At 42.7% G+C, this 13,447-nt stretch overlaps 1 protein-coding gene across 1 annotated transcript; it reads left to right on the top strand.

Moving 5' to 3' along the window:
* The first annotated feature begins 4,370 nt into the window (after positions 1 to 4,370).
* TTR (transthyretin) lies at positions 4,371 to 11,176 on the top strand. Its single transcript, XM_032311186.1, has 4 exons — positions 4,371 to 4,485; positions 5,585 to 5,715; positions 7,605 to 7,740; positions 10,923 to 11,176. The coding sequence occupies exons 1-4, from the start codon at positions 4,417 to 4,419 to the stop codon at positions 11,028 to 11,030; spliced, it is 444 nt and encodes a 147-aa protein (XP_032167077.1). The 5' UTR covers positions 4,371 to 4,416; the 3' UTR covers positions 11,031 to 11,176.
* Positions 11,177 to 13,447: the final 2,271 nt, after the last annotated feature.

The following is a 13,447-nucleotide window of genomic DNA, read 5'->3' as shown; positions in this document are numbered from 1 at the left end:
TTAATGATTTCCAGATCAATGACAGTTCAGAAGGCAAGCAAGTCCAAGCAGCCAAGGACAAGGCTTAGAGGGCACACTAACACAGGGAATGACGGAATCAACTATTAAATGGTGTAATAAGATGGCTTGGGGGAAGCCATCTTATTAGAACTAACAGGAATAGAACTAACAGGAAGACATAAATATAGGTTCCCATATTTAGGTTAAAATTTATAAATGATAACCACAATGAGTTAGCACCTCATACCTGCCAGAATGATAATCATCAAAAAGAAAAGACACAACATGAGCCAGAATGTGGAGAAAAGAGAACCCTTGTATACTGTTACTGGAAATGTAAATTGGTTCGGCTACTAGAGGAAATAGTACGAGGGTTTCTCAAAAAATTAAAAATAGAATTACCATACGATCCAGCAATTCCATTTTTGGATACATATCTGAAGGAAATGAAAATCGAATATCAAAGAGACATCTGCATTCCCATGTTCTCTGCAGCATTATTCACAATAGCCAACATAAAGACACAACGTACGTGCCAGAAGACAAATGAATGGATAAATAAGATTGGTATGTAAATACACTGGATTTTTATTCAGCCACGAGAAAGAAGGAAATCCCTGACATTTATGACAGCATGAATGGACCTAGAGGGCATGATGCTAAGCGAAATAAGCCAGACAGAGAAAGACAAACACTACATTGTATTACTTATAAGTGGAATCTAAATTTAAAAAGAAAAGAAAAAAAAAAGTCAAACTCAGAAACAGAATGTAGAAAAGTGGTTGCCAGGGCTGGAAGGTGGGGGAAATAAGAGGCTGATAAAAGTACAAATTTCAGCTGTAAGATGAATAAAGTCTAAGGACTAATGTAAACCATGGGAACTTTAGTTGATAATAGTACACTGTATAACTGAAATTTGTGAGACAGTAGAACTTACACATTCTCACACATAAATTAGATAAAGGGCGCCTGGGTGGCTCGGTGAGTTAGGTATCTGACTTCAGCTCAGGTCATGATCTCTGGGCTCTAGGGTCAAGCCTCATGTTCTGCTCCATGCTCAGCAGGGAGTCTGGTTCTCTCTCTCCCTCTCCCCCTCCCCCCACTTGTGTTCTCTCACTCTCTCTCTTTTTCTCAAATAAATAAATAAAATCTTTTTTTTAAAGGTAAAAACATGTGGGGTGATGGATGTATTAATTAACTAGATGGGAAATCCTTCCACAATATATGCATTAATCAAATCACCACAATGTACACTTTAAATATCTTATAATTTGGGACGCGTGGGTGGCTCAGTTGGTTGGGCAGCTGCCTTCAACTCGGGTCATGATCCCAGCGTCCTGGGATCGAGTCCCACATCGGGCTCCTTGCTCAGCGGGCAGCCTGCTTCTCCCTCTGCCTCTGCCTGCCATTCTGTCCGCCTGTGCTTGCTCTCTCTCCCTCTCTCTTTGACAAATAAATAAAGAAAATCTTAAAAAAAATATATCTTATAATTTGTCAAGTATATCTCCATAAAGCTGAAAAACAAATAAGATAAAATTTATACATGATAAAAGCATAGGACAGTGGATAATATATGATGATTTGAGATCATTGTGCCTATCAGGTCACAATGGGTAGTGTTATGATGAGGGGTTCATAGCTGCTCTGGTACAAATGCTCTTAGGGTGCCCCCTTGGCAGTGAAGTGCCTTTGCCAAGGGAAATAATGGTCTCAGTCCTGTTTGTTGGCCTGATCCCATCTGGCTCCCGTGTCCCCATCAGAGCACCACATTTGAAGAGAAACAGTGGCCAGTGGGAGTATGTCAGAGGAAGAAGTTCTCGGTGATAAGGATTCCAGAAACTGTCTGAAAAGGAATCAAGCAAAGAAGTGAGAATGTCTGTTTGGCAAAGCAAAAGACAAAGACAAAAACAAAACTCCGAGCTGTCATTCACTATTTAAATGGCTGTTGGAAGACCAGCAATAGTTAACCCAAGTTGCCAAGAGGCCAGGTAAGAAATAGATGAGACAAACAAGGGCATGTGTAAGGAAAGAACCAAGCTTGAGCCTGACAGTGCTGCTTAGAAATGTCAGCTAGCCGGAGAGCTGGAGGGAGGCCTAATGCACTGTGATGTCTGAGAGGGAGAGCCCACTGTAATGTGTGAATGTGGGCTGAGAGCTGCCATCTTTTCTGATTTTTCCAGAGAAGCCAGAAACAGAAATTTTTATGCAATGTGTCTCAACTTTTAATTTTAGCAACTATTTCAGAATATTTGAAGAAACATCCCATAACCCATACATACCATTTCTACAAACCAGTGGCAGCCCGGGATGGCCAGTTCACAGTGTCAACAGGGGACAGTTTTCGGTTTCAACAGAATGTGATGCTGAGATGGAAGATGGACTTGGGATATAAGAGAATTTTCAAGTATTTTCATAGTCTGAAAACGGGCCTTCCATGTGAGTTCTGAGCCACGGGAACAAGTCAAGAGAAAATTGGATGACAATATATAAAAAATGTTGAGAAAGGGTCTTCTCCTTAGCAGAGATGTTGAGCTAAATTGTTATAACTATCCTTGACACCAGAGCAGTGGTTTACAGTTTACAAAAAGCTTTTATATCCTCTCATATTAAAAGCTACTAGAAAGGCCCTTTAAAGTAAAATATTAGATATTTCCATTTTACTAATGCACAAGCTTGAGTATCTGAGGTTATTTAATAACTGAGAGAAGGTCGTCCTGGAAATGGGGCAGTGGAAGTAGCAACTGGATGATTCAGGTTATCTATCAGCCAACTCAAAACTCTTTCCTGTACCACTTCAGAGCCAGGCTCTAAGGCTCTAAGATTCCATTTGGAGCTATGCTTAGAAATAGATTTGCTCTGGTTACTCTCCTGTGATGACCCCACCCTCCCCAAGTGTCCTGCTCATTTCCATATTCCTGAAATGCTTCCCTGTCCTTCCACTCTTCCCTGAAAGCTGTTCTCCTTCATGATCACTTGCCAACTTCTTTTCAGCCTGATTCTGTCAGCTGTGAGAATGCTCTCCCAACCCTCGCTGCTCTAGACGCGACCTATCCTTGACATGTATTTGTCCAAAATCGTTGTCTATATTCTGCATGTCCCTGTAAGGACAAACCTGTCTTAAGGAATTCATGAACAAAGCCACATACACATATGTGTGCATTCATGTACCCGAGTTGAAACTTGATCATCGAATCATCGAATAGTGATAATTTCTGGGCGTGTAAGTTGGGAGGAGGAAGACAATATGCTGTCAACCATAACTTCCAGGTCTTACAGTCCTTTCTACTTCCTTCAAGAAATTTGGATTGTGATTCTCTTTTTAAAATAAACTCTAAGCCCAACATGGGCCCCAAACTCACAACCCCAAGATCAAGAAATGCATGTTCTACCAAGTCAGTCAGGTGTCCCAGATTATGATTCTTGAGATTTAAAAACCAGCTGGGTAGCCATGTTTCTGCACATTCATGCAGGAGAAACAGTAAGAATATCTGGTTTTCCGGACACCTGGGTGACACAGTAGGTAAAGCAACTGACTCTTGGTTTCAGCTCAGGTTATGATCTCAGTGTTGTGGGACTGAGTCTGGTGTCAGGCTCCCTGCTCAGTGCGGAGCCTACTTGAGATTCTCTCCCCCTCTCCTTTGCCCCTTCCACTCATGCTATCGCTCTCTCTAAAATAAATAATAATAATTTAAAAAAGATCTGGTTTTTTGTATTTCAGGCTCTTTAATGTCAGTTTGAAACATATCATTATTTCTTGGGTTGAGATGAACCTTGTCTGGGAAGAACACAAAAACCGGTGGAGAAATTCTGAGTAAGCAAAGCTTCCAGATGACTTAGTTTGGCTGAAACATAGGCTTTTTAAAATATAAGCACCGTCAAGAGTTTTTCTTTTTGATTATTGGACATGTATACCAAGTGCACTGATGTTTTTCTAATGCACTGTATTTAACCCTGTGAGGCCAAACATCATTCCATGTGAAATAAATTATTACAACTTGCATCTCACATCTAAAACAAGAGACAAGACGTCTAGAAAACGAAAAAAGAAAAATGCATAAAAATCTGTAAGGGAGAAAAAAAAAAAAGAAAATTCCCAAGAATGCAGCTACCTCCAGCCAAGTGGAGAGAAGAACACGACTGTTTGGTTTTGTGTGTTTTGTTTTGGTGATCTAGCTGGCCATTGACCCGTCAGGCATAAGAATATTTCATAGAGCTAATGTTCCTACACTCTAATCTCTCTAGGCAAGGTTCATATTTGTGTGAGTTACTTATTCTCCCTTTGTTGATTAAGTCAATAATCGGAATCAGCAGGTTTGGAGTCAGTTGGCAGGGATCAGCGGCATGGCTTGGGAGAAGGGCGCATAAAAGGCCCCGGCTGGGGGCGGCCACCTCACAGGCTGGCGCACTGTTGACAGGATGGCTTCTGGTCGTCTGCTCCTCCTTTGCCTCGCCGGACTGGTACTTGTGTCAGAGGCTGGCCTTGCGGTGAGTGCTGGATTCTGTGAAGTCCTTTTATACAGACCCTGAGGTCCACTAGATGAAGTAGAAGTGAATTCTTTCAGCTCTGCCAGCCGCCTTTTGTTACTAGGACAAGGGTAGCCCGCATGGACTTTTAAATATCATTGAGTTGAACTTCAAAATGAGCCAAGTTCTGCAGAGCTCACTGAACGGGGGCTGGAACCCTGGGTGTGTCCCGCTGTTGCTCTGGTGCCCTGGGGTTAGGGGGCCTGGCTCCTCCGCTCTGTTTCCTCAGATGGTAGAAATAAAGACGTGATCTTCGCGAAGCTACCAATATCACGTTTTCAGAAATGCATCTTTTTATAAGGTTTATTTCCCTTCAGCTAATCAAAATGTCTTTATTGATTAATTTTTGAAAGGCTTGGCAGAAAACCTTCTAGTCAAATACCAAATTCTTAAGTCCTCTGGAAGAATTAACTAATACTATTAAATGGGTCATGAAATAGTCCGACAGGATTGTACAACTAATAAGAGGGAATGACAACAGCAACAGAGGACTGAAGGGTTCTCAGGGAGAAACTCACTCTTTGGGCCTATGGCGTCTTTTCAGTAATTCCACTCAAATAGCGAGGCTTCACAAAGCAATTGTTCTCAGGGGGCCTCTTTTCTCCCTTAAAATTCATTAGGCATGTCCCCAGCTGATCATAGGGGACAGAAGCATAAACCAGCTTTGCTTTGGGAACAATCACGTCTGTGTGACATGGAGAAGGGGAGCTCATTACCTAGCAACACTTATATTGCTGGAAATGGAACTGGCCTGTACATCTTGCCTTGTTTTAGATTTCGAACCCTATAAAGGATAGATCCTTCCAGGGGTGCCTGAGTGGCTCAGTTGGTTAAGGGTCTGCCTTTGACTCCGGTCATGATCCCAAGGTCCTGAGATCAAGCCTCACATCAGGGTCCCTACTCAGCGGGGAGTCTACTGCTCCCTCTGCCCCTCCCCCTGCTTGTGCTCGCTCTCTCTCTCTTAAATAAATAAATAAATAAAATAAAAAACAAGAAAAAGAATAGGCCTTTTCATTCTGATCGGTTTTGCTGACCTCTCCCTGGCCTTCTCTATCCCCAGGGCTCTGGTGGATCCAAGTGCCCTCTGATGGTCAAAGTCCTAGACGCCGTCCGAGGCAGCCCTGCTGTCAACGTGGACGTGAAAGTGTTCAAAAAGGCTGCTGACGAGAGCTGGGAGCTCTTCGCCTCTGGGTAAGCTGCCCAACCAGCCCGGACCTGGGAACCTCGTTCTAGCTGCTCATTCTCCTGCTTTTTCTTAGAGAGAGTGCCTCACACCATTTGCCATTCACCAAAGAATGCAGGCAGGGGTCAAGTAGGTCATGGGGAGGATGCCCTGCTCTTGTTTTGCTTCCCCTGGGATGCCCTGAAGGGACAGACCAAAAGGAAAAGGAGGAGCCAGCACCCCCTCTTTCTCTAGTAGTAGTCCACGGCCTTCTTGAGTCACAGACCACTTTAAGAAGGTAATCTTCTATGATCTCCAAACCCAGAAAAATCACACACACACACACACACACACACACACACACACACCACACACATGTATACACCATTTCAAGAGTGTCACAGATTTCCCAGTGCCCTTGCCAAACACTCAAGCTGAGTGTCGTTGGCTTGGAATTATAGGCAAAAAGTGCAATTTGAGCTACTTTATTAATGAAAGGAAAGGAACTGAGGGACAGCCCTGACAAGGTGCGCATCTGTAGTTTAACTGACCCTCCAGACTTCAGCACTTGTGTCTAACCAGAACACGTGGAGCACCGAGTCTGTGCCAGGCTGGAGGCTGTGCACTCAGTAAGGAATGGACACAGACAAGAAAGGCACATAAGCAAATTCCAGCCCCAGACCAATCACCCAACGTCAGGTGCAACAGTGACTTCTTACCATCTGTGGCCACTGCCCAATTTTCATGGTGGTTTCCCACCTCCTTTAGCAAGAATTTCAAAGAAAATGCACATTAGTAAACCTAAACCAACTCACTGTGTGAATGAGTAGCCAAGAAACCCTCAGCACCAGACGATACTGCTAAGTGCTTATGTCTCCAGGAAGGAAAACTTCTGTGGGTTTTAATTGAATCCCAAGAACCGCATTATGATTCCTCACCCATCCCTGGGAAGACCTTTTCTGTTGGTGTGGTTTCAACTGAGTGTTTATTTGTGAATTCATTTATGTTTATCTAAAATGCCAAGCACAATGTGGAAAGTACTTAAGAGAATATTCTAAGCAAGAGATCGAATAAACACCAAACATTCGGATGTTCATGTGGGTGTTTTTTCCTTCTGACAAGACCGAAAAAAAAAAAAAAAAGAAAGAAAGAAAGAACGAACGAAATTAAATCTTTTCTTCCTAGAAAAGAAGAAAGGTGGAAAAGCAGTGATCAGAGTTAGTGAAGACAACTTCCATTTTTATCTGTCAGTTTTTGAGGTCTAATGGAGGGCAATTTCTAACATCAGTAATGGAGCTGGTACGTATGTAGAAATAGAAGTGACTTAGTTATTTTTTTAAAAGGAGTTGCCTTGTATTTATTGTTAGCAAAGTTTTACCAAAGAGATTAAACACGCAAATAATTTCAGATACAGGTGCCTTATCATGCTTCGGGGTTCCCCCGTGTGTTGAAGTGATACCAACTCTGAAAGCCAACCTCATGCTGGGAGGGAAAGGAGTAAGACCTTGGTGTCATGGGGCCTGCAAAGTCCTTGAGGCTCATGGTCACTTCCGAGGGGTAGTTATGAACTTTCACCCAAACACCAACCCTGAATTGCAATGACTGTTTTTGAGGTGAAACATTATACCTATACCTTCTCTTCTCCTTAGAAAAATCTAGAATAAAGTTTTGAAATCTTTCTGACAAATTTCTTCTCAGTAAATTTCAGTTACTAGGATTTTGCCTTTCCTTCTCTCTCCCTTTGCTGAATATGTATATTTATATATATGTATTTTCCCCCACATACACACACTGCACATATGTGATGTGTGTGTGTGTGTGTGTGTGTGTGTGTACACCCGTGTGCACATGTGGTGTCACCTTGCCCTGGCATTCGTTCCCCTAATGCCTAACTTAACCTATAATTTTTGCCTTCTAGGAAAACCAAGGAACTTGGAGAGCTTCACGGGCTCACAACTGCTGAGAAATTTGTAGAAGGGGTGTACAAGGTGGAATTAGACACCAAGTCGTACTGGAAGTCACTCGGCATTTCCCCATTCCATGAATATGCAGAGGTGAGAGCGTATAGGCACTCGGGTTGCTCTTTAGTATTTTATTTGTGTTCTTGTTGTTGTTAATCCCAGGTAATGCCCAGTCTGCATGTCACAGGCCGTGGAAATGTTGTAAGGAGAGCATGAAACTAGCTTAGATCCCCTTTTCAGTTTCTACAGCCAGAAATGTATAAAACTCTGAAGAGAAAAGTTTATTTCTAAGTTTGTTGGAAACTCACTTAGTAACATGACCTGAATTTACATGACGCTCCTTAGTATCTTTCTTAATTCCACTGACTAGGAATATTCGCTTGCCGAAGAACTGCTAATGTGTTGGATGACTAGCAGCTCTCCAGACCCTGTTATGTAATGGAACATAGATGTGCCACTTTACTTCTCTAAAATCTGAAAAAACAAACAAACAAACAAACAAACAAACAAAAAAACCAAAAGCAAAAACCCACTTCATTCCAAAACACCTCTGGCTCCCAGAGGTCTGGAGAAGCGATTTGAGGTAATGCCCATACAGATGACAAATTCAAGATAAGATGACAAATTCAAGATAGTGATGGCAGCACAATAAATAACAGGGGTTGAGCATACCTCACGTGCCAGACTGCTGTCTTTTCTATATTTAACCTACTCAATCCTCCTCCACAACCCATCATGGTTGTTATTATTAGCCTCATTTTACAGAGGAAGAATTTGAGTTAACAGACTTGTGAAATAACTTGTCCAAAACCCCAGGCTAGTAAAGGAGGAAGTAGAAATAATGACCACCAGGGCCCAGGCTGGGCTTAGCCTCAAGTGTGCCTTAGCTTTCTTACTATAAGAAAGCAGGTTAAAACAACAATAAAGCCACATTTGTAACCCTTGGTTCACACGCTTTGTTTTGCTTATGAGGTAGTGGGAACCTCTGAGTTATTCATGGGCCCAGTCTTGGCACCTCCTCCTTGCCTGTAACTCCTTAAGTCATTTAAACCAGATGGCTGTCACGGAAAGAGAATCCAGACATGCTGGTTGGGGTCAAAGATCAAATAACTGCAAGAAAAATAGCTCAGCATGAAAGAGAACCATCATTTCTGGCTTGGTCATGGATGAGCTTTTCAATTGACATCAAATGGTTCTTTTGGTAGACGGTGTTACCAGAAAAATCGTAGGAGCCTGTTTGACTTCTGGGGCTCACAAGTCATCCAGGGAGCTGGGGCTCCCCATCTACCAAGAGGCTTGCCTTTGACTGCTCCTCCTCAGTCTTGGCAGCAAGACAAGGAGCCTAGTTTACATCGTGCAGGGCTTAGAGGAGCCTACCACAAAACGTTTGCTCACAGAGTCTCAGCCTCTACCCTGGAACACAGGATCAGGCTCCTTGGAACCCTTGTCTGCAGTGGGCTCCTCCTAATGAGAGGAGTCATGGCCATAGTGCCCACCATGGGTTGCTCTTAGTCATTAGGTGTTAGCTTCCTTGTCTGTTACTTACTCTCAGTATTAAATCAACTTAACTTTGGAAAATGAAAGCCTTCTATGTGTCTATACTCTGCTAAATGTTAGAAATTCATAAGTGAAAACTCACTCCTGCTCTGAGGGTGGAAGGAGAGGGACTGATGTCAGACATATTAGGTAGGACCATCAGCCCCGTGGATCTGGGGGGTGAGAAAGGGAAGGCAGAAAAGTACGAGTCCTGGGGCCTCTCCTCAGTGGCTGGTGCTGATGGGTCCAGCCATGAGTTCCTCCCCTACCAGCTTCTCCTGATCAAGACCTCCCAAACAAATGCTGTTTTTCTGCATCAGCCCCTCCTCCCTTGCCAGGGACCCAGGTCACCTTGTTACTCTTGCCAAGAAAGTAGAAAATTTCCTGTGGAACTAATAGTCCTCTTCACTTCATGGGATTTTGAGCACAGATCATGCCATTTACAGTTTTGAGGAAGAATCAAGTTGAGCTGGAGAACAATGTCAGTGTTAGAGGGAAGAAGCTTTCTCTAGATGATTCTAGTCACTTGGCCTTTAAGGAATGTTTTTTCTCCTTCAGAGATTCTTAGGTGATTCTCACTGCCTCTTGCCCTCATGCTATTTTTATTTTCAGTATGGTTCAATCAGATTTTTTTCCTCCTGTCTCCAAACAACCAAGGCTTCCTTTTTCCATATTACGAAAAAAGCCATGTTTATCCATGATGGGTCCAAAACTCAACCCAAGACCTGTATACAAAACAAATAATAAAGACCTCCTCACTATCCCCCATCTATCTCCCAAACCAAATTCCTCTTTATTTGTCTCACTCTGGCATCTAGACTATCCCAGTCCCTGAGTCTCAGAAGCCCTACTAACCCTGACCGAAGTACATGACAGACCAGAACACCACTTTGGTCAACAATTTGTCCAATTGGACAGCTTATGAAGCTCAAATGAGCTCCAACCCCCATGTGTCTATTTCAAAATTCTCACGTGAGCCTCCACACTGTGCTTTTGTAACTAAAACCCTATACCACTTTTACTCTATATTGCATTGTTATACACATAAACACATACTTGTTCTTTGTGTTAAAAAATGCAAAGGAATAGAGGGAGAAAAATCTCTGGGTTTGGAGACAGAAGCCTTAACTTCTAACCTGGCTCTGTCCTGTATAAATTTGGGCCAAACACTAACTCAGAGGTCTGGTTTACTTATTTCTTGTTATCTCTGGTTTACTTATCTCTTATCTCTCTATTTACTTATCTCTAAAATGGGAAGAATATTCCCGGCCAGCTCTACAATTCTGGGTCCCTGGTCGGTGGTGAGAATGGCAGTCACCTCTCTTCGGTTGTCTGGCCACCAAATGACAATTACTACCTCTTCTCCTCTTTTTTCTAAAACCAAGAAAATGGAAAAGAGCACTTAGGTTCTCTGTGATTTCCCTCAGTCAGGCTAGGGCCACCATGATTTTTACTGTGAATTTGCAAAAACAAGCAAAAAAAATGAGAGAGAGAAAGAGAGAGAGACATAGACCTGATGACACAGGCCTGGGAAAGAAATCTTGTTCCAAGGGCTGCGCCAGTCTCCCATGGAGTCTTACCTGCATATTTGGATTTTTGCCTTTTGTTCAATCTGTTCCAGAAAAAGAAACCATCAAATAAAATGAATTAGCTTGGCACTGGACTTCCAGTAGTCTCCGTCTTGGTGACTCACATTCTAGGCTCTGATAGAAACGGCCCTTGTCTGTGCTCTCTCTTAGGTGGTGTTCACAGCAAACGACTCTGGCTTCCGCCACTACACCATTGCAGCCCTGCTCAGCCCCTACTCCTACTCCACCACAGCCCTTGTCAGCAACCCAGAAGAATGAGGGACCCCTCCTTGGGCGGATTTGAAGGAGAAAGGACAGGGTTTTGTGTGACCAGTAGTATTCCATTTTTGTTAAAGCAGTGTTTTCACTTTATAAGCTATGCTAGAAACTTGGACAGAGACAATAAAACATTCCTATTAAAGCACTTCTCATTTCATTTGAACTCACTTTTTTCTCCCCTTGTCCTCTCAAAAAATTTTAAAAAAAAATCGAATTTTAGAGAGAAGCAAAGGAACTAAAAAAAAAATCTCTGGCTGAATTCTGGATGGAAGTTCCAATTCCCAATGTCTTTCAAGCTAAACAGGTACTCGACATGGTCTGTAGTCATTAAACACACACATTCTAAAAAAGAGAGCTTTCATGTCCTCTAACCTTTGGTGAATAGCAAAAGACAAATTCTGAGGACCCACTTCTTTATTCTGTGCATTCCCTTTGAGGGCTTTTCTGATTTTGAGAGCAGTGCCCAGCTGTACAGGGACAGTTCTGCAGTGATTCAAGCTCTCTTATCTGGTTCTGACCAACGGCAGCCCATAGTCAGCTGACTAGAAGATGTCATCTGAGAACCCTCACACCCCCAGTTCACTTAGACTCATCCAAAATTCATGTACTGAGAAACCCTCCATGCCAAGTGCTATTTTAGGTGCCCTGAACATAAAGAGCGAGATCTAGTGCCCGCATTTCAAGAGCTCACAGACTTTGCAGAAGATGACGATGTCAATGTGATCTCACCGAGGCTAGGCTACAAGGCGCAGAGATGGGAGGAAAGAGGGCGTCGCAAACAGCCGGGAGAAGTCAGGCAAGGACGCCGAATAAATTTCCCTTCTGAATCTTGGCGGTTTACCAGCTAGGAAAGGGAGGAGTTATTCCAGGTCAAGAGAACAGAGATGGCAAGGCCCAGACAAAGTGAAACAACGCAGTGAGTTGGGGGAACAGGTGGAGACTGAGCGTGTTGATGGGTAGGAGGTCGTAAGGTGGGCTGGTTGCGCTGCCACAATAACAGTCCCAAACTCCGTGGCTTCACAAAACCACAGATTATTTCTCACTCACACCAAGTCCGATGAAGGAGCTCTTCGTCTAGTGATCCCCAGGGTGGCTTTCCTCCAAACGATGACTCTGGGTCCAGGTTTGTTTATTTTGTGGCTCCAAGGGCACCCAGTCCGCAGACCGGAGGAAGAGAGAAAGTATGGTCTTCTCCCCACTGTGTTGCAGTGACACACAAGAATTTGTGTGCCAGGCAAATTCTGGCCTGAATTTGTCGCATGGTCTCACTTAGACACACCAAGCAATATGGTTCCTGGCTGGGAGTCATTTCCCAGAAGGACGGCATTCTGGAAAAAAGGACTAATTTGTGTCGGACAAGAACCGTCTCTGTCACAGTGAGGTTTGGGCCAGAGGGAAAGGGGGTTGGAGTGAAAGCAGGCTTTAGATGCCTCCTGCTAGAGCCGTGAATTCATCTTCCAGACCATATGGATCCAAGCTGGGAAACTTGTGACCCGGTGTCCCCCCTGCCCCGTGTGCCTGGAGCAGAGATGGTTACTTCTGGGGCACAATCTCCAAATAGGATTCCCCAGGACAACTTGGATCTGACCCAAGGTTTAGGTCTAAACATACCTAAGCAGCCATTCTATTTTCCACCAAATTCAAATCTAAATGCTCTAGCTGGCTGTGCTCTAGATGGCTGTGTGGAAAGAGGAAGAAATTTGAAGAGTGTTTTAGGCTTGGACTTTTTAACATGTATTCATTATGCTTTTCCCCAAATCCATGTGGTAAAATCAATGCCTCTAATTCTGCTGACAAGGTTAGCAAGTCCTTTTTTCATGTGTATTGGGCTAATTCACATCAAATTGCCATTTTTATAGATTAAACGATCAAATATTGGTAATTTTGTAAGATTCAATCTAACACTTACAATGATTGTATTGGTCACTGGCCTGCTTATTAATAAAATACTACATTTCGATTTGGCCACTGTTAAATAGCTACGGATTTTTATAGCCCAAGCATATTGAAAATTGAAAATATGAACCTGCCATATATATATACATATTAAATATATATAAATATATAAATATAATTATCTTATATTTATTAGTTATTATTATATAATTATAATTATATAAATATACAGATATATATCTGTATATTTATGTCTGAATTTAATTTAAACTTTCAATGTTCCTGCCTCTTTTCTTCTTGGCATCAACAAATTGAATCATGTCCCTTAAAATCAACTCAATTTGACTTGCTGTTTAACGTTTAGCCTTCTCTTTCCTTTCTGAATGTCATCTTCTGGAAGCTATGTAGTATCTTGGCATAAAGTAGAATGTGTTGTCTGGTCCCTGAGAGTCCTCTGTCCCTCCTGCCTCCACTGAAATGATACCTTCTTTCTTTGTTTTTATTATGTGTTAATATCTTAG

This window comes from Mustela erminea, chromosome 13 (genome assembly GCF_009829155.1).
Source record: "Mustela erminea isolate mMusErm1 chromosome 13, mMusErm1.Pri, whole genome shotgun sequence".
NCBI classification, from domain to species: Eukaryota; Metazoa; Chordata; class Mammalia; order Carnivora; family Mustelidae; genus Mustela; species Mustela erminea.
The sequence above is the reverse complement of the archived record's forward strand: the minus strand, read 5'-3'. Positions and strand labels throughout refer to the sequence as shown.